Source organism: Saimiri boliviensis, chromosome X (genome assembly GCF_048565385.1).
Source record: "Saimiri boliviensis isolate mSaiBol1 chromosome X, mSaiBol1.pri, whole genome shotgun sequence".
Lineage (NCBI taxonomy): Eukaryota > Metazoa > Chordata > Mammalia > Primates > Cebidae > Saimiri > Saimiri boliviensis.
Window position 1 is genome coordinate 49505671 of NC_133470.1, and position 21365 is coordinate 49527035.

General features: G+C 40.8%; 1 protein-coding gene across 1 annotated transcript in view; it reads right to left on the reverse strand.

The window, feature by feature from the left end:
• The window catches only part of FAM120C (family with sequence similarity 120 member C), a 111999-nt gene that overhangs the window by 72520 nt on the left and 18114 nt on the right, over nucleotides 1-21365 (reverse strand). Inside the window, exons 2-4 of the mRNA XM_039475350.2 lie at nucleotides 13951-14197; nucleotides 11969-12051; nucleotides 5279-5407 (exon numbers count right to left, since the gene is read on the reverse strand). Of these exons, the coding sequence (XP_039331284.2) occupies nucleotides 5279-5407; nucleotides 11969-12051; nucleotides 13951-14197 (459 nt within the window). The remainder of the gene's footprint in view (nucleotides 1-5278; nucleotides 5408-11968; nucleotides 12052-13950; nucleotides 14198-21365) is intronic.

The window sequence follows — 21365 nt, forward strand, 5'->3', positions numbered from 1 at the left end:
CTTAAGATCAAACACCGTATATTCTCACTCATAGGTGGGTGTTGAACAATGAGAACACATGGACACAGGGAGGGGAGCACTACACACTGGGGTCCGTTGGAGGGAAATGGGGGAGGGGCGGGGCGGTGGGGAGGTGGGAAGAGATAGCATGGGGAGAAATGACAGATACAGGTGAGGGGACGGAAGGCAGCAAACCACACTGCCAAGTGTGTACCTATGCAACAATCTTGCATGTTCATCACATGTACCCCAAAACCTAAAATGCAATTAAAAAAAAAAAAAAAAGATCAGCCTGGCCAACATGATGAAACTGTGTCTACCAAAAATAAAAAAATTAGCCAGGTATGCTGGCAGGTGCCTGTAGTCCCAGCTACTTGGGAGGCTGAGGCAGGAGAATCCCTTGATCCCGAGAGGCAGAGGTTACAGTGAGCTGCAACTGTGTCACTGCACTCCAGCCTGGGTGACAGAGTGAGGCTACATCTCAAATAAATAAATAAATAAAAAGAAATAATAGCTAAAAACTCCCCAAATTTAGTGAAAGACAATCAGAGATGCAAGAAGCTTTAAACATGATAAATTCAAAGAAATCCATGCCAGACACATCACTGGCAAATTCTACAAAACAATTAAAGAAGAAATAATACCAAGAGTTCTTTCCTCTTCTATTTTTGGAAGAAATTTTGAAATCTCTTCCAAAAACAGAAGAGGAAAGAGCTCTTGCCAACTCATTTAATTAAGTCTGGCATTACCTTGATAAATAAAACCAGATCAAGGACAGCACAAAAAAATTACAGACCAGTATCTCCCACGAAAATAAATGTAAAAATACTCAATGAAATACCAGCAATTCAAATCCAGCAACACAAAAAGGGACTAATATACTACGATCACATCCTAGGAACATAAGGATGATTCAATATTCAAAAATCAACCAAAAATATTAATGGACTAAAGAAGAAATACAACGTGATCCTATCAATATATGTGGAAGAATGTAATTGGCAAAATACACCATCCATTCATTATGAAACATTCAGGAAACTAGGAATAGAAGATAACTTCCCCAACCTGATAACATGCACAAAAACTACAGCTAATATCCTACTTAATGAAGACTGAATCCTTTCTCTAAAGATCAGGAACAAGATAAGAATACATATTCTTAGCATTTGTATTCACATCATTTGGAAATCAGAGACAGTGCAGTAAGTCAAGAAGAAAAAGGCATACAGATAGGAAAATAAAATAAAATGGTCACTATTCATAGACAATATAATCACCTACACAGAAAATCCCAAGAAATCTACCAAACAACTCCTAGAACTAACAAGTGAGTTTAGAAAAATCATAGAATACAAGGTCAACACACAAAAATCAACCGCATTTCTGTATTAGCAATGACCAATTAGAAATTTAAACAGCCGGGTGCGGTGGCTCAAGCCTGTAATCCCAGCACTTTGGGAGGCCGAGGCAGGTGGATCATGAGGTCGAGAGATCGAGACCATCCTGGTCAACATGGTGAAACCCCGTCTCTACTAAAAATACAAAAAATTAGCTGGGCATGGTGACGCGTGCCTGTAATCCCAGCTACTCAGGAGGCTGAGGCAGAATTGCTTGAACCCAGGAGGCGGAGGTTGCAGTGAGCCGAGATCGCGCCATTGCACTCCAGCCTGGGTAACAAGAGCGAAACTCTGTCTCAAAAAAAAATATATATATATATCCTTTTTTAATAGGTGTCTCAAATATAAAATACTTAAGTATAAATATATATATTTATGTATTTTTGAGACAGAGTCTCACTCTGTCGCCGAGGCTGGAGTGTAGTGGAGCGATCTAGGCTAACTGCAACCTCTGCCTCCCAGGTTCAAGCGACTCTCCTGCCTCAGCCTCCTGAGTAGCTGGGATTACAGGTACCTGCTACCACGCCTGGGTAATTTTTATATTTTTAGTAGAGACGAGGTTTCACCATTTTGGCCAGGCTGGTCTCGTGCTAACCTTGTGATCCGCCGGATCCCAAAGTGCTGAGACTACAGGTGTGAGCCACTGCACCCGGCCAATATAAATATTTTTATATGTACAGAAGTTGTATGCTAAAAACTGTAAAACTTTTAGCTGATGAAAAAAATCAAAGAAGACCTAAATAAATAGGCAAATAATATTCAAGGTTCAAAGGCTCACCAAATTCATCTATATATTGAATGCAATTCCAATAAAAATCACAGCAGGATTTCTTGCCTGGGTAACATAGTGGGGCCCTGTCTCTACAAAATATTTGAAAATTAGCCAGGCACGGTGACATACACCCTGTAGTACTAGCTACTTGGGAGGCTGAAGCAGCAGGATCACTTGAGCCCAGAGTTTGAGGCTGCAGTGAGCCATGTTTGTGCCACTGCACTCCAGCCTGGGCAACAGAGTGACACTCTGTCTCTAAATAAATAAATAAATGTGGTGGAATCACTAACCAATTTTAAGACTTACTATAAAGCTACGGTAGTCAAGATAGTGTATTACCGGTAAAAGGATATAGACACTTACATCAACTGAACAGAACAGTGTCCAGAAATAGACCCACACTAACATGGTCAATTGATTTTTAACAAAAGTGCAAAGGCAATTCAATGAGGGAAAGATAGTCTTTTCAGCAAACTGTGCTGAAACAATTTGACATCCATATGAAAAACAAACAAAACCTCTCATACTTTATGCAGAAAATATGGGTGATTTGTTCTAAAACATGAAGTGTAAAACTATGTAATTAAAAAAGAAAAACAGGCCAGGTGTGGTGGCTCACGCCTGTTATCCTAGCACTTTGGGAAGCCAAGGTAGGCAGATCACCTGAGGTCAGGAGTTTGAGACTAGCCTTGCCAACAATGGTAAAACCCTGTGTCTACGAAAAGTTAAAAAAAATCAGTTGGGTGTGGTGGCACACGCCTGTAATCCCAGCTACTCAGGAGGCTGAGGCATGAGAATCACTTGAACCTGCGAATTGAAGGTTACAGTGAGCCAAGATAATGCCACTGCACTCCAGCCTCAGTGACAGAGTGAGATCTCATCTCAAAAAAATAAGTAAATAAATAAGAAAAACAGAAAGTAGAAGTGAGGTGACAAAGGGAATGTCATGATTTGGGAAGGCTCACATTAAGAAGTACATGCTATGTCGTTACCCTCCCAAGATAAAACAAATTATAACTGGAGTGCTAAGGCTAAAAGACAAAATACCACCAGAATTGATGTAATGTACCTAAAAATTGTATACTGTGAACTCAGGCATGGACTCTGTGAAGGAATAACACCTAAACCCAAAAGGGCAGCTGTCATTGCATCCAGTTCATTTTAAGAATTTCAATGGTTGGTCATGCAATAAATGTTCTGGGCTTTTTTTTTTTTTTTTTTTTTTTTTTTTTTTTTTTTTTTTTTGAGATGAAGTTTTGCTCTTGTTACCCAGGCTGGAGTACAATGGTGCAATCTGGGCTACTTGTGAACTCCCTCTCTCAGGTTCAAGCGATTCTCCTGCCTTAGCCTCCCGAATAGCTGGGATTACAAGCATCTGCCACAGGAGGCAGAGGCTGTAGTAAGCCAAGATTGCACCATTGCACTCCAGCCTGAGCGACAGGAGTGAAACTCCATCTCAAAAAAATAAAACTTATTTTCATAATTTTTAGTTTCGTTTTGTAGAACAAAATCCCAGTTTAGCTATTTTTCCACTATTAACAATGAAATTTTAACTACTTCATTCACTTTAAGTAGTCTTTTTTCTTTGCCCATTATCTTCCAATGAGCAAGAACTCCTTTATGTTAAGATACACAGATGCTCCTTGACTTATGACGGGGTTATGTCCCAATAAACCCATCACAAGTTGAAAATATAGGTAAAAAATCAATTTAATACACCTAGTCTACTGAAAATCATAGCTTAGCCTAGCCCACCTTAAATGTGCTCTCAAAATACCTTACATTAGCATACAGTAGGGCAAAATCATCTAACACAAAGCCTATTTGATAATAAACTACTGAACATCTCATGTAACGTACTGCATACTATAATGAAAGTGAAAAACAGAATGGGTATATGGGTACTCGAAGGACAGTTTCTACTGAAGGCATATTGCTTTTGCACTAACGGAAAGCAGAAAAATGTTAAATTGAACCATTATTAAGTCAGAGATCACGTGTACATTTTTAAAAGTTTATTTCCAAAATTTTGAGGGGGGAGACAAGGTCTTGCTATGTTGCCTAGGCTAGTCTCAAACTCCTAAGCTCAAGTAATCTTCCTTCCTTGGTCTCCCAAAGAGCTGGTGTGAGCCACCATGTATACACTGAAACAAAAAAAGACTAGAAGGATATATGTAAGAGTGCTAACTGTAGCAGGTTGTTTCTGAGTAATGAGATTTTATGTCATTTGTTTCAGTTTTCTAAATTTTCTAGAATGGGCTTATATTACTTTATTGATTTATTTTTTTAAAACAGAGTTTCACTCTGTCACCCAGGTTGGAGTGCAGTGGTACAATCTCAGCTCACTGCAACTTCCACCTCCCGGGTTTTCCTGCCCCAGTCTCCCAAGCAGCTGGGATTACAGGCACCCACCACCACATGCAGCTAATTTTTGTATTTCTACTACAGATGGGATTTCACCATGTTGGCCGGGCTGGTCTCAAACTCCTGACCTCAAGTGATCCACCCACCTTGGTCTCCCAAAGTGCTGAGATTACAGGCGTGAGGCACGTGCTTGGCCTACAATGGGCTTATATTACTTTGCCATCAGTAGAAAAAAAAGGTAAAGGCCGAACGCGGTGGCTCAAGCCTGTAATCCCAGCACTTTGGGAGGCCGAGGCGGGTGGATCAGGAGGTCAAGAGATCGAGACCGTCCTGGTCAACATGGTGAAACTCTGTCTCTACTAAAAATACGAAAAATTAGCTGGGCGTGGTGGCGCGTTCCTGTAATCCCAGCTACTCAGGAGGCTGAGGCAGGAGAATTGCCTGAACCCAGGAGGCGGAGGTTGCGGTGAGCCGAGATGTCGCCATTGCACTCCAGCCTAGGTAACAAGAGCGAAACTCCGTCTTAAAAAAAAAAAAAAGAAAAAAAAGAAAAAAAAGGTAGAGAACACTTTCAAGCCAGGCTGTATAATGTTTTTTAAAGGAAATTTTGGAGCTCTGGTTTGTAAGCATGGAGAAGGCAAGCAGCTAGGAAAACAGGTGTCACAGAAAAGATCAGGGACCTGCTGGTGTTGCCAAAGAAAGTAAGAAAATTGGGGACTCAGGAAGGGGAATGCTAACTTACCTGAGACTGTTTGAAAACATCCTTCCCGACTACATCCAGGTTTGAGGGATCTTTGATGGAACTGACATACTCAGAAACAGCCTTGATCACCACGTCACAGGGAGGAAGAACCAGCTGATGAGCTCGTACCTAGAAAAGGCAAAATAAGCAAGGGATGCTGACATCGAAGATGGATCACTAAGAAAAAGGGTAAAGTTGAGGGGAGATATGGAATTCAATTTCAGCAAATCCACTGAGACAATTAAAATATTTTCTTTAAAAATAGTTTCACCCCCTGATTCTCAGTACAGAACACTTGGAGAACATGGAAAAGTATAAAGCAATAAAAGCATATCATCCATCTTCCTACAGAGATAACTACTGTTTATGACACTGTCATGATTCATCAGGCTTCCCTTCATGAGACATTTTGGATTTTTTGCTATTAAATGTAATATTATAATGAGATGACCATGTTTGGATTCTGATTTGAACTAATCACAAGAGGTCATTTTAAGATAATCAGGAATATCTGAAAATGGACTGGATATTAAGAGGATGCCAAGAAATCAGCATTAATTTTGTCAGGAGTCATAATGGTATTATGCTTATGTAAGAAAACACCCAAGTATTTTAAGAGATGTATACTGAATGTGAAAGGGATTTGCTTTAAACAACATTAGCAATAACAACAAAACCTAGAATGTGTGGCAAAGTATTGGTTAACTGCTGGATCTGGAAGATGTTACAATGGTGATTTACTATGTATTATTTTTTCTGTTTTTGTGATGCTTACTTATATATATTTGGAGACAGAGTCTCCCTCTGTCATCCAGGCTGGAGTGTAGTGATACAATCTCGGCTCAATGCAACCTCTGCCTCCTGGGTTCAAGAGATTCTCCTGCCTCAGCCTCCCAAGTAGCTGGAATGACAGGCACCCACCACCATGCCCGGCTAATTTTGGTATTTTTGGTAGAGACAGGGTTTTACCATGTTGGCCAAGCTGGTCTTGAACTACTGACCTCAAGCAATCTGCCTGCCTCAGCCTCCCAAAGTGCTGGAATTACAGGCATGAGCCACTGTGCCTGGCCTTTAAAAATTTTTTAAAGAAACCATTTTTTTTTTAAGACGGGGTTTCACCATGTTGGTCAGGCTGGTCTTGAACTCCCGACCTCAGATGATCCGCCTACCTCAGCCTCCCAGAGTGCTGGGATTACAGGTGTGAGCCACCGCACCCGGCCAGAAAACATTTTTAATGCTATCATAAACTATAGGTATGATTGATGTCTTGCCAATTATTTAATTACAAGCTTTCTCAAACTGTAATTACTGAGGCAGAGGGTATAAACTTCCTAAAGGCTTTGATTTTTTTTTTTTTTTTTTTTTTAGAAAGAGTTTCACCACATGTTTCCCAGGCTAGAGTGCAATGGCATGATCTTGGCTTACTGCAACCTCCACCTCCCAGGTTCATGCGATTCTCCTGCCTCAGCCTCCCGAGTAGCTGGGGTTGCAGCATGTGCCACCATGCCTGGCTAATTTTGTATTTTTAGTAGCAATGGGGTTTCTCCATGTTGCTCAGGCTGGTCTCAAACTCCTGACCTCAGCTGATCCACCTGCCTCGGCCTCCCAAAATGTTGGGATTACAGGCGTGAGCCACCATGCCCAGCCAGGCTTTGAATTTTTATAAATTGTTTTGCCAAAAGGCTTTATTATTCATTCCTTAAACATTTACTGCCTACTATGTGCCAGGCACTGTCGTAGGCACCAGGGACACAGCAGTGAACAATACAAACAAAAATCTTTGCCCTCATGGGTGCTTAAATTCTAGCATAGATGGTTTTGGGAGAGGGTGAGGAGAGTTAAACAAACTAAATAAGTAAAAGGTATAGTTTAAGCTGGGTGCGGTGGCTCACGCCTGTAATCCCAACACTTTGGGAGGCTGAGGCTGGTGGATCACCTGAGGTCAGGAGTTTGAGACTGGCTTGGTTAACATGGTGAAACCCCGTCTCTACTAAAAATACGAAAATTAACTAGGCATGGTGGCAGGCACCTGTAATCTCAGCGACTCGGGAGGCTGAGGAAGGAGAATTGCTTGAACCTGGGAGGTAGAGGTTTCAGTGAGCTGAGATTGTACCACTGTACTCCAGCCTGGGCAACAAGAGCAAAACTCCATCTCAAAAAAAAAAAAAAATGTATAGTGTACTAGATGTAGATAAGTACTGTGGAGAAAAGAGTAGAGAAGCAGCTAGGGAATGCAAGTATGTGTGTGCACATAATTTCTTTCTAGACAATCCCTACTGCAGAAGTGTGTGCATATGATTTTTTATAGGGTGATCAGGAAAAGCCTCATTTTGAGAATGAAATTTTAGAAAACCTTCAGGAGTGAAGAAATAGCTATGAGAGAAGAAAAAGTATTCCAAGTAGAGAGAATGGTAAGTGCAAAGGTTCTAAGAGCAAAAGAAAGAAAGAGATCAGAGATATGAGAGGGGGCCAGACAGTATAGGGCTTTGTAGGCCATGGTAAGGATTGGAGAATGACATGAAGAGCCATTGGAGGAATTTTTTTTTTTTTTTGAGACAGAGCTCTGCCCCCCAGGAGGGAGTGCAGTGGCATGATCTCAGCTCACTGCAACCTCTGCCTCCCAGATTCAAGCAATTCTCCTGCCTCAGCCTCCCAAATCTCTGGGGTTACAGGCATGCACCACCACACCTGGCTATTTTTTTTTTTTAATTTTTAGTAGAGACAAGGTTTCACCATGTTGGCTAGGCTGGTCTCGAACTCCTGACCTAAAGTGATCCGCCCACCTCGGCCTCCCAAAGTGCTCGGATTACAGGTGTGAGCCACCATGTCCAGCCAAGGATCCTGAATAGAGAAGTGACAGGATCTCAGTTAGTTTTTTTTTCAAGAATCACTCTGCTGTTATATTGAGAATAAAATGGAGGTACAGGGAAGAGTGTAAGTAGAAGACCAACAATTAGTAAGCTATTATAATAATCCAGGCAAGAAACAATGTTGTCTTGGCCAGGGTAGTAGCAGTGCAAATGGTAAGAAGTGGGTATATTCTGAAGGGAGAGCTGATAGTATCTGCTGACAAATAAGGTGTGGGATATGGTAGAGAGAGGGGACGTCAGGATGACCCCCAAGGATTTTAGCCTGAGAAAATGGAAGGATGGACCGAGTGCAGTGGCTCATACCTGTAATTCCAGCACTTTGGGAGGCCAAGGCAGGTGGATCCCTTGAGCTCAGGAGTTTAGACCAGCCTGGCCAACATGGTGAAACCCTGTCTCTACTAAAAATACAAAAATTAGTTGGATGTGGTGGGACACGCCTGTAGTCCCAGCTACTCGGGAGGCTGAGGCAGGAGAATTGCTTGAATCTGGGAGGTGGAGGTTGGAGTGAGCTGAGATTGTGCCACTGCATTCCAACCTGGGCAACAGAGCGAGACTCTATCAAAAAAAGAAACAAAACAAAAAGAAAGGAAGAAAGAGAGAAAGAGAGGGAGAAAGAAAGAAAGAAAGAGAGAGAGAGAGAGAGAGAGAGAGAGAGGGAAAGAGAATGGAAGGACGAAGTTGCCTTCAACAAAAATGAGGAAGGCTGTGGGTGGGACAGGTTTAGAGAGATGATCAGGAATTTCCAACTGAACATATAACTTTGAGATGCCTATTGGATATGTAAATGAAGATATTGAGTAGGCAGAGATTAGAATCTGGAGTTCAAGGGAGAGGTCGGAGCTGAAGACATAAAACTTAGGAGTCATCAATGGACAGATGATATTTAAAGTCATAAGACTATATGAAATCAATCATATGTAGAGACAGAAAAGAGAAGAGGCTGGGCAGGGTAGCTCATGACTATAATCCCAACGCTTTCGGAGGCTGAGGTGGGAGGATCGCTTGAGCCCAGGAGATTAAGACCACTCTGGGCAACATGGTAAGATTCCATCTCTACAAAAAATACAGAAAAAATTAGCTGGTCTTGATGGCATGTGCCTGTAGTCCAGCTACTCAAGAAGCTGATGCAGGAGGACCAACTGAGTCCAGAAGTTCGAGGCTGTATGATCGCCCCACTGCACTCCAGCCTGGGCAACATAATGAGACCCTTACTCAAAAACAACCAAAGCAGAAAAGAAAAGAGAAGGGAACCAGAATGGAACTCTGGGCTATTCCACAGAAGAAAAAAAGAATTATTTCTAGTTCTTCTTTTCTATAAGAAATAGAGCAGTAGCTTGGGTGTGGAGAGTAAGGTCAAGAGGGATTTTTTTTTAAAGTTTTCTTTGTAAACTTCATAAATGCACGCTTATCCAACTGGGAAAGATAAAAAAAAAAAGAGGTAAATCGAGGATATAGAAGGAAAAGGGGGAGAATTGCTGAACTGATGCTCTTAAGTTGGCCAAAGGAGATGGGAGCTGTGCCTGACAGTCCCAGGTACTCAGGAGGTTTAGGCAGGAGGATTGATCACTTGAGCTATGATTGCACCACTGCACTCCAGCCTGGGGAGCATAGCAAGACCCTGTCTTTAAAAAAAAAAAAATTTTTTTTTTTGAGACACAGGTTTGCTCTTGTCACCAGAGTGCAGTGGCGTGATCTCGGCTCACTGCAACCTCCACCTCCTGGGTTCAAGTAATTCTCATGCTTCAGCCTCCCGAGTAGCTGGGATTACAGGCAGCTGGCACAATGCCCAGCTAATTTTCATATTTTTGGTAGAGACAGGGTTTCACCATGTCAGCTAGGCTGGTCTCAAAACTCCTGACCTCAGGTGATCCATCCACCTCAGCCTCCCAAAGTGTTGGGATTACAGGCATGAGCCACCACATCCAGTCAAAAAAATTTTTTTAATAAATAAAAAGAGATGGGATCTAGTATAAGGAAAGGGATTGGGCTTAGAGATATGGACAGGTCATGCACAATTAATAGGAGGCAGACAGAATATGTGGGCACAGAGGGGTAACACCTTCATTTAGGTGAGGTGAAGAGCAGGTAAGAACTTCCAAGTTTTCTTCCCATTGCTTCCATTTTGTCAGTAAAATAGGAAGTGGGGTCATGAACTGAGAGTGAGCAAATGAGGAGAACGTATTACAGGCCTGAAGACAGAGAAGGTATGAAACATTCATTTAGGATCACGAAAGAATGAGGGAAATAGAATATAGTCACCAATTTACACTACCACCAAAAGTGTATGTGGGTATCACAACAGTCTCGCAACAGTCTTTTTTTTCCTTGAGTCGGAGTCTCACTGTGTCACCCGGGCTGGAGTGTAGTAGTGCAATCTCGGCTCACTGCAACCTCCACCTCCCGGGTTCAAGCAATTCTCCCACCTCAGCCTCTTGAGTAGCTGAGACTACAGGCACGTGCCATCACACTTGGCTAAGTTTTGTATTTTTGAAGTTTCACCATGTTGGCCAGGCTGGTCTCAACTTCCTGACCTCAGGTGATCCACCAGCCTCAGCCTACCAAAGTGCTGGGATTACAGGCATGAGCCACCGCGCCCGGCCACAACAGTTTTGATAACAGTAAGCAAACTCATTTTTCAATATTTGTTAAACCATTAAATTAAAAAAAATCATACTGGCCGGGTGCAGTGACTCATATCTGTAATCCCAGCACTTTGGGAGGCCGAGGTGGGCAGATCACTTGAGGTCACAAGTTCAAGATCAACCTGGCCAACACAATGAAACCCTGTCTCTACTAAAAATACAAAAATTAGCTGGGTGTGGTAGTGCACGCCTGTAATCCCGGCTAATCAGGAGGCTGAGGCAGCAGAATCGCCTAAACCTGGGAGGCAGAGGTTGCGGTAAGCTGAGATTGCAACACTACACTCCAGCCTGAGTGACAGAGTAAGACTCTGTCTCAAAAACAACAACAAAATAATTAGCCAGATGTGATGGCATATGCCTGTAATCCCAGTTACTTGCGTGGCTGAGGTATGAGAAACACTTGAACCCAGGAGGTGGAGGTTGCAGTGAGCTGAGATCATGCCACTGCATTCCAACCTGGGTGAAAGAGTGAGAATCTATCTCAAAAATAAAAAATAAAAAAAAATAAAACTGAATCACGGCACCATTAAAAAAAAGAAAAAAGAAAAAAACTGCATTTAATTTACATGTCTGATCATTAGTGAGGCTGAACATCTAGTCATTGTATTTTCTCTATTGCAAATTATCTGCTTCTGTCCTTTGTTCATTACTTCATTATTGGGATATTAGTATATTTCTTTCTAGATTTATATGAATTCTTGAGATATTAACGGTATTGATCATAACCAATTTTTTTGTCTTTTTTTTTAATTTTTTTTATTTTTTAGATGGAGTCTCACTTTGTAGCCCAGGCTGGGGTACAGTGGCATGATCTTGGCTCACTGCAACCTCTGCCACCTGGGATCAAGCAATTCTCCTGCCGCAGCCTCCTGATTAGCTGGGACTCCATGTGCCTGCCACCATGTTCAGCTAATTTTTGTTATTTTTAGTAGAAATAGGGTTTTACCATGTTGGCCAGACTGTTCCTGAACTCTTGACCATATGTGATCCACCCACCTCCCGCCTCGCAAAGTGCTGGGATTACAGGCGTGAGCCACCGCACCTGGCCATAACCAATTTTTTTTCTTCTGTGTGTATGTGAAATATTTTAAATCTAATGTAAGATAATTATTCCATCAAAACTCCAATCAAAACCTCATATCCCCTAATCTGTATAGGCAAGAAATAGGGAACATTACCTTAAGTGATGCAAGAGGATGCTCTGGTCCCAAAAGGCTCCAGTGAAAAGCAGCTAGGTCCTCATCTGGGAGGATGTGGTTACCTATAAAGAACATTTGTCATTTATTGACTGCACAAATGTTTTCTTAGAACCTCCAGGCCTTGGAAGGGGTCCTGGGAGAGCAAATGATCAAATAATTCACATAGGTCTATATTCTTAATGTGATACAGTAGCTCTGTGTTGGTTACCTAATACGTTTCATGTGTACTATATGTATCATCTTTATAATGACTATGTATGGTAACATCATTTCCATTTTACAGATAAGGAAACTGAGATTCGGCCAAGTTTGGTGACTTAGCCCAATGTGGTGTGGCAAATAGGTACACACACCAAGATAAAAAGCTAGGAATCTAACTCCAAAGCCCATGCTATGACTTATCCCCTAAGTCATGTTGCCTTCTGTAACAGCAGCCACCAATTACTAACTGCCTAGTAAGTGCTGGGCATTTTGTAAAGCTTATTTCATTTCACTTTATGAATAACACCATGAAGTATTATTATCTGCATTTCACAGATGAGGAAACTGAAACCAGGGAGATGTCAAGTGATTTGCCGATGGCCTAATTCCAAAACTTGTGCTGACTACATTGTATTATCCAAACTCATGTCCTTTGAGATTATAGCGCAAAGGTCACATCTGAGACAGGATACTAACCTTCATGTGCTAAGTACTTGAAAAACAAATTCAAAACATAATCAACTCTCTGCAATTTACTCTGAAATACATCTTTAAGAGATAGATTGGGCTGGACACATTGGCTCATGCCTGTATTCTCCGCACTTTGGGAGGCCGAGGTGGGTGGACTGCTTGAGGTCAGGAATTCAAGACCAGCCTGACCAACATGGTGAAACCCCGTCTCTACTAAAAATGTAAAAATAAGCTGGGCATGGTGGTGGGTGCCTGTAATCCCAGCTACTTGGGAGGCTGAGACAGGAGAATCGCTTGAACCCAGGAGGTGAAAGTTGCAGTGAGCTGAGATCATGCCACTGTACTCTAGCCTGGGCAACAGAGCAAGACTTTGTCTCAAAAATAAAATAAAATAAAATAAAATAGACTGGGTGCAGTGGCTCACACCTGTAATCCCAGCACTTTGGGAAGCTGAGGTGGGCAGATCACAAGGTCAGGAGTTCAAGACCAGCCTGGCCAATATGGTGAAACCCTGTCTCTACCAAAAACATAAAAATTAGCTGGGCGTGGTGTCGAGTGCTTGTGGTCCTAGCTACTCGGGAGGCTGGGCCAGAGAATCACTTGAACCAGGGAGGCAGAGATTGCAGTGAGCCGAGATCGCACCACTACACTCCAGGCTGGGTGACAGAGCGAGACTCCATCTCAAAAAAACTAAATAGATAAATAAATAAAAGATAGACTGATGGATGGGTAGAGGAATGGACAGATACGTGATACGGCAATTATAGTAAAATGTTAACGGCAGAATATAAGTGGTGGATATAGGGTTCTTACTACAAAACTCTTTTTCGATTTTGCTGTATATTTGGAAATTTTCATAAAATATTAGCACAAAAGAAACAAAGAGAGAAACATAATCAACAATTTGTCTTTCTGATCTCAATTTAGACACTGGGGAAGAAATACTGATGCTCTGTGTGGGGAACCAAAGTTGTCTGGGGTTAATAAAACATTTGGGTTGAGAATACTCAGCATAAAAGAGTTATAAAATGTAGCAAAATAAGGTTTATAGGAATCTAAATAATGTTCTGGAATAACCTGTAGCAACCCACAAACCAAACATGCTGAGTTTTAGTGTGGTCTACCAACAAACCCAAAACCATGCTGAGTTCTCCCTAGCACAGGGTTTAGCATTGAGGACTTTAAGACGACAAATTTAATGATGACAGGCTAAATCACTTTAGTCCTCATCTCTTACCCCAGGAAGAGGAAATTACCAATCACTGCATTCTCTTCTGTGGACGACCTACCTAGCAGTGCAGCAAATATGGGAAAATTCACCCTCTTCAGGCCCAGCTGCTTGGCCACTTCTTGCATCAGGAACTGGTTGGTAGTGAGGTTCTTCCCATTCCAGCTCAATTTCAGAGCATGGGAACTGTAGTAAGAGGGAATATTGTAGAGAGCATACTCGGAGTCATGGGCAAGAAGGCCATGAAAGCCATTTTCCCTGAAAAATGCCACCACTTCCAAATGGTGATCTTCAAGGCTCTGAAAGACCTAGGAGCGAAGAAGAGAACGTGTCATGCCACAGAAGCTGATTTGCACTGTTAGAAGTCAGGAGGTTTAGCAACTAAATTTTATAGTTTGGTGAAATTTGAGATTACGTGTGACAGAAAAGAACATTCTTTTAAAATTTTTTACTTAAAAAAAAAAATACAGACATGAGATCTCACTTTGTTGCCCAAGCTGTTCTCAAACTCCTGAGAGTTCAAGTAATCCTCCCATCTCAGCCTCTGAAAGTGCTAGGATTACAGGCACAAGCCACTGCACCCAACCAGAACAGACTACTCTTAAAAAACAAAACCAAACCACTCTCCCAGTCCACAACTTGATTACTGTAAACACAGACAGCATTATACATGTGTTCATTCAAATGCCCACTGTTTTTTTTTTAACTCCTTTCATAAAACTTGCCCTGACGCTCTTCAAAATTAGAATACTGAAATTAACAAGGTATATATTACTTAAGTTTTTAGTTCAAAAAATAACATTAGACTTCTGTTAGAAAGATAATAAAGCTATTATTTATTGCTCAGTACCTATGTGCTGTCCGTATTTTATATATATTATCCCATCATTAGAAAAACCATGGTAAGGTACATATGGATGAAAAACGTTGATGTAGAAATAGACATAGAAATCTAAGTCTTTTTAGAGTCCTTGCTTTTTTCCTTAGTAGTACTGTACACTGCAGGGCACCTAAATAGTTGTACTTCCAACAGAGAGAAGTCAGAAACTTTATCCCATTTTAGAAATGGGGAAACTAAGGCTGCAAGAGATTGGCTGCCCCCAAAGTTGCATAACGAGTTGAGTGGTAGACAGGATTCAAATCCAGGCTGATGTGACTCCAGAATGCACACTTTCTGTTGTACTGGACTTCTTCCTGGAGAGCACTATTTTTTATGTAACAGAGGTAAACTGTTAAGTACTCTTCCTGTACATGCCTCTATTGCTGTACTTGAAGTATACTGAAATTATCTGTATACTGGCTCCACCAGATTAAGTTCCTTGACCATAGAGAGAATTCACCTCTGTATTCCTGGCTCCCATGTAAGACCTGGTACATGGTAGTAATAATAATGGCTAACAGATACTGAATATGTACTATGTGCATTAACTCATTTAACACAACAACCTCTGAGGGCATACCTACTATTATTATCCCCATTTTACACATTATTAGCTCCAAGCTCATATGGCTAGAAGTAGCAAAGCCCAGATTTTGGCTCTAGAGCCTGTAGATCTTGGTAATTTTTTTCAACTCAACTATTTTTCATTTAAGTTGGAATGGTAGTTTTCTGGAGTCTAACAGGAGTTTAAATGCATTAAACTTTTGCTAGACTATGGAAAAAAAGTCTAGCCACAGTTGCTAGTCATGTCACTCACACACAAGGGGAGAGACACCAGTAAGCAGATAGTGAAGCAAGGCTGGTATTTGTTTGATATCCAAGCAAAGGAGCCAGAAAGTATTTTAACATATTTATGCCTAGAGATATGAGTAACTCCAGATGGGTCAGGGTAGGAGTAAAGTTTTATGCTGTCCCCTGGTAATAGTTTCTCCCAGCATACCACTCATACAAGTCATTGGCTGAGCATCTATTTACCTTGTACCAGGCACAGTTGCTAAGTGTGATATTTTCTCCCTCATCATCACAACCTCACCATGCACGTATTAGAAGCCCCATTTTACAGATGAAGAAACTGAGGCTCAGAAAAGTAATATGCCATACTCGGAGCTACAGAGCTAGGAAACAGCAACCTGGGTCACACTGACACCGAAGTCTCTTGGTGTCACCAAAGACCTTCTCCACTACAACACTTAATCTTTAGCTGGTCTGAAGCTAATTATGCCACCATTCAAGTGATTTCAACTCCAGAAAGCCATGGACTAGTGATTTTTAATCAATTTGGTAGCTCTTAAAACACTAGGAATGTATATCACAACCACCTGGAGATCTTTTTCAAAATATACAAACCTGAGCTTCACCTCAGATCTGCTGGAATAATTTCTTTTTTGTTTGTTTGTTTGTTTTTTTAATCAGTCTCACTCTGTCACCCAGGCTGGAGTGCTCACTTCAACCTCCACCTTCTGGGTTCAAGAGATTCTCCTGCCTCAGCTTCCTGAGTAGCTGGGACTACAGGCACACACCACCACACCTGGCTAATTTTTGTATTTTTAGTAGAGACAGGGTTTCACCATGTCGGCCATGCTGGTCTCAAACTCCTGTCCTCAGGTGATCTGCCACCTTCAGCCTCCCAAAGTGCTGGGATTATAGACGTGAGCCACTGCACCCTGCCTGGAAGAATTTCTTGAGTGTGATCCAAACACCTCTATTTCAAAACAGCTTCCTGTAGTTTCTCATGCACATCCTCAATTAAGAATCACTGAACTAATCCAATCATTCATTTTATCACATAGGCTACTGAGGTCTAGAGAGGATAAATGACTTGACCTAGCTAACTGCAGCCAAAACAAGATTAGAACAAAAGTCTCATGATTCCAGGTATAGGACTTCTTTCACTAAATATTCTGGAGTAGGTAATTGAAAACAGTAGAATAAGAATCTCACAAATCTCTCAGAGACTGTTCCAAAATACCCCTCTCCTAACAGGCTAATTTCCTAACTACCCATTTCCAAGATGACTCCTGCTTCCCTGTCTTTGGTTTGGTTCACTTGGTTTCCCTGCCTAGAATGCCTTATTGCCTCTCTTTCCCAATGTTCTGAATACTGTCCATAGGCCTAACACCTCTTGGACAAATTCACTCCTATAGCACAGAGATGGATGACATGATCACAGAACTAATTTGACAATACCATCATCTTCAAGTTTTAAGGTCACAGGTTCTATCTTATCACAGGTTGCATCTCTGTGATCCTAACCATGTCCTTCCAACTACAAAGGACAGAGAAAGGACTTGACTGGTAAAGAATAGTAAAGAAAGGCCTAGTGAGAGTGTTAAAAAGAAAAACAGGCCGGGCATGGTGGTTCACGCCTGTAATCCCAGCACTTTGGGAGGCTGAGGTGGGTGGATCACCTGAGGTCAGGAGTTCAAGACCAGCCTGACCAACACGGAGAACCCCTGTCTTAAAAAAAAAAAAAAAAAAAAAGGAAAGAGAAAAAAGAAAAACAGCTTTTGCAAATGAGAGGGCACTATCATCTCAGCTTTTAACTTCTACAGCAGATGTAGTGAAATCACTAGATTGCAAGCTATCCACAGCTCGAGTAGCAAAGTAGTATTAGGTATCAATTAAGTATCTACTATGTATCAGGCACTGTTCCAAACCTGCCTCACATTCACTAACTTTGCAATAAGCTCAGGAGACATTATTATCTTCATTTTACAGACAAGTGATCAACGAGGCTGAGAGGTAGAGAACTTGACCAAAGTCACACAGCTAAAAAGTGAAGCTACCCAATAAGCACATGACAAGCTGCTCAGTATTATTAGTCATTACAGAAATGTCAATCAAAACCACAGTGAAGCCGGGCACAGTGGCTCACACCAATAATCCCAGCACTTTGGGAGGCCAAGGTAGGCAAATCACAAGGTCAAGAGCTCAAGACCATCCTGGCTAACATGGTGAAACCCCGTCTCTACTAAAAATGAAAAAATTAGCTGGGTGTGGTGGTACGCACCTGTAGTCCCAAATACTTGGAAGGCTAAGGCAGGAGAATCACCTGAACCGGGAGGCAGAGGTTGCAGTGAGCCAAGATCTCGCCACTGCACTCCAGCCTGGTAACAGAGCGAGACTCCGTCTCAAACGAACAAAAACAACAACAACAAAAATACAATGAGATACAAGTTAGCACCTACTAGGATAACCATAATCTAAAAATTGGAAAATGATGGGTGTTGGCAAGGATGCAGAGAAATTGGAATCCTTGTAAATTGCTAGTGGGAACGTAAAATGGTGCAGTCACTTTGGAAAATGGTCTCAGAGGTCCTGAAATGGTTAAACATAGTTATCATATGTTCCAACAATTCCACTCCTAAGTATCCAAAGAAAACTGAAAAGCTATGTTCACACAAAAACTTGTACATGAAAGTTCACAGCAGGCTTATTCATGATAGCCAAAAACAGCCAGAAAGTGGAAGTAACCCAAATGTTTATCAGCTGAAATGGATGTGGTATATCCATACAAGGAAATATTATTTGGCCATAAAAAGGAATGAAGTACTGATTTATGCTACAACATCAATGAACTTTGAGAACAGAATGCTAACCTGAAACAAGCCAGACACAAAAGGCCATATATTGTATGACTTCTTTCATATGAAATGCCCAGAATAGGTAAATCCAAACAGATGGAAAGATAAATTGGTAGTTGCCAGGGATTGTGGGGATGGGGAATAAGACTAGTAGGTACTGGGTTACCCTTTGAGGTTATAAAAATCTTCTGGAATTAGTGGTGATAGGTGCACAGCACTATGAATATACTAAAAACCATTAAATTGTACACTTTAAAATGTTGAATTTTATGGTATGAGTTATACCTCAATTTTTTTTAAGTGGAGCTAGGATTCAAATTCAGCTCTGTTCACAAATCCCAAGCTCCCCTAAGGCTTAACAACTTTTCATTACAGAAAATTTTAAACATACAAAGGTAATGAACCCCCATGAAAGCATTACCCACTTTCAACTGTTATCAATATTAAGTCATTCTTGTTTGATCTATCTCGCCCTCCCTCCTTTTTATGGTGTTTTAGTATTTTTTGTTGTGATTAAAAATCACATAAAATTTACCATTTTACTATTTTTAAGTGTACAGTTCAGTTGTTATGAATATTCACATTGTTGTATAACATATCTCCATAATTTTTTCACCTTGCAAATCTGAAATTCTATACCCATTAAATAACAGCTCCCTTGTCTCCCTCCTCCTAGCTCTTGGTAACCACAATTCTATTTTCTGTTTGTATGAATTTGACTACTTTAGATACCTCATATAAGTGGAATCATATGGAATTTGTCCTTTTGTGACTGGCTTATTTCACTTAGCATAATGTCCTCAAGTGTTCATCCATATTGTAGCATGGGACAGGATTTGTTTCCTTTTTAAGGCTGAATATTATTCCATTGTATGCTATATATTTTGTTTATCCATTCATTCATCAATAGACATTGGGGTTGTTTCCAACTCTTGGCTACTGTGAATAGTATTGAACATGGGTATGCAAATATCTCTTAAGAGATCCTGCTTTCAATTGTTTCAGAATTTCAAGTGAAATTTCAATTTGAAGTGAAATTGCTGAATTATATGGTAGTTTCATTTTTAATATTTTAAGGAACCTCCATACTGTTTTCCATAGCAGCTGCAGCATTTTACAATCTCACCAACAGTACATAAGGGTTCCAATTTTTCCACAACCTTGTCAACACTTATTTTCTGTGTGTTCTTTTCACAGTAGCCATCCTAATGAGTATGAGGTGATAGATCTCACTGTGGTCTTGATTTGCATGGTGATATCTCATTATGGTTTTGATTTGCATTTATCTGATGATTACTGATGCTGAATATCTTTTGATAAGCTATTGAGCATTCCTGGCATATCTTAAAGCAATTCCAGACATCAAATCACTTCACCCATAAATACTTCATTATTTAACTCTCACAGTTAAAGTAACATAACAGTACCATGATTACACCCAACAAAATTAACAATAATTTCCTAATATCATAACATCCAGTCCCTATTCTATTTTCCATGATTGTCCCCAAAATGTCTTTTGATGGTTGCTTTGTGCAAATCAGGATTCGATTCAAATAGAATCCACATGCTGTATTTGGTTGATATGACTCCTAAGGATTTTAATGTGTAGCGGCTGCCCTTCCCTTTATTTATATGCCATTTATTTGTTTAAAAAAAACTCATTTTTTAGATTAGAAAAGTAATATAGATTATTTAACAAATTGTGTTGGGATAACTGAAAAGTCATTTGAGGAGAAAAACATGGATTCATACTTTACACTTTAACTAAGATAATCATAAAAATAACAGGCTAGGCACATTGGCTAATGTATGGAAACTCAGCACTTTGGGAGGCCAAGGCGGGCACATCACTTGAGGTCAGGAGTTCAAGACCAGCCTGGCCAACATGTTAACATCCTTTCTCTACTAAAAATACAAAATTTAGCCAGGCATTGTGGCTGGTGCCTAAATCCCAGCCACTCAAGAGGCTGAGGCAGGAGAACTGCTTTAACTCAGGAGGTAGAGGTTGCAATGAGCGGAGACCACACCACTGCACTCCAGCCTGGACAACAGAACAAGACTCTGTCTCCAAAAAAAATAATAATAATAATGATAATAGAAGACATCATGAGGGAAACTTTCTCAGAATGGGGATAGTTTATAAGCAAATCCAGTAACACCCCCAGAAAACAGCCAGTACTCTTGGACCATATGAAAAGCAAACATTCCCACAGTATGAATGTATAAATGACTTAAGAAAAAAAAAATCGAACATTTCTGCTTGGGAAAAACCAATGTAAGTAATCTCAAAAGACAAATGACAAACTGCAAAATAGTGCAGAGGACTAATTTCCTTAATAAGAAGGGGAAAAAAACCCAACAACCCAAGAGAACATTTTACAAAAAAGGAAACAAATAGATCTTAAGCATATAATAAGATGATCAAACTCACTTGTGATAAGAGAAATAAAATTAGGCCAGAAGTGGTGGCTCAGGCCTGTAATCCCAGCACTTTGGGAGGCCGAAGTGGATAGGTCACGAGGTCAGGAGTTCAAGACCAGCCTGGCCAATATGGTGAAACCCTGTCTCTACTAAAAATATAAAAATGAGCTGAGCATGGTGGCACATGCCTGTAGTCCCAGCTGCTTGGAAGGCTGAGGCAGGAGAATCGCTTGAACCCGGGAGGTGGAGGTTGCAGTGAGCCAAGATCACACCACTGCACTCCACCCTGGGCAACGAGCAAGACTCCATCTAAAAAAAAAAAAAAAATTGAAATAATACTGAAACATGATGTTTCATCTACAAGATTAGCAAATAATGTATTGGTGAATGAAACAGGGACTTGCAAACATTCTTGGTGAGGGTATAAATGGTAGAAACTCTGGGGAGAGCGATTAGGCAACATCTTTCAAAATTACAACTGTGCATATCCTTTGCCCCAGCAATTCTGCTTTCAGGGATTTATCTTTC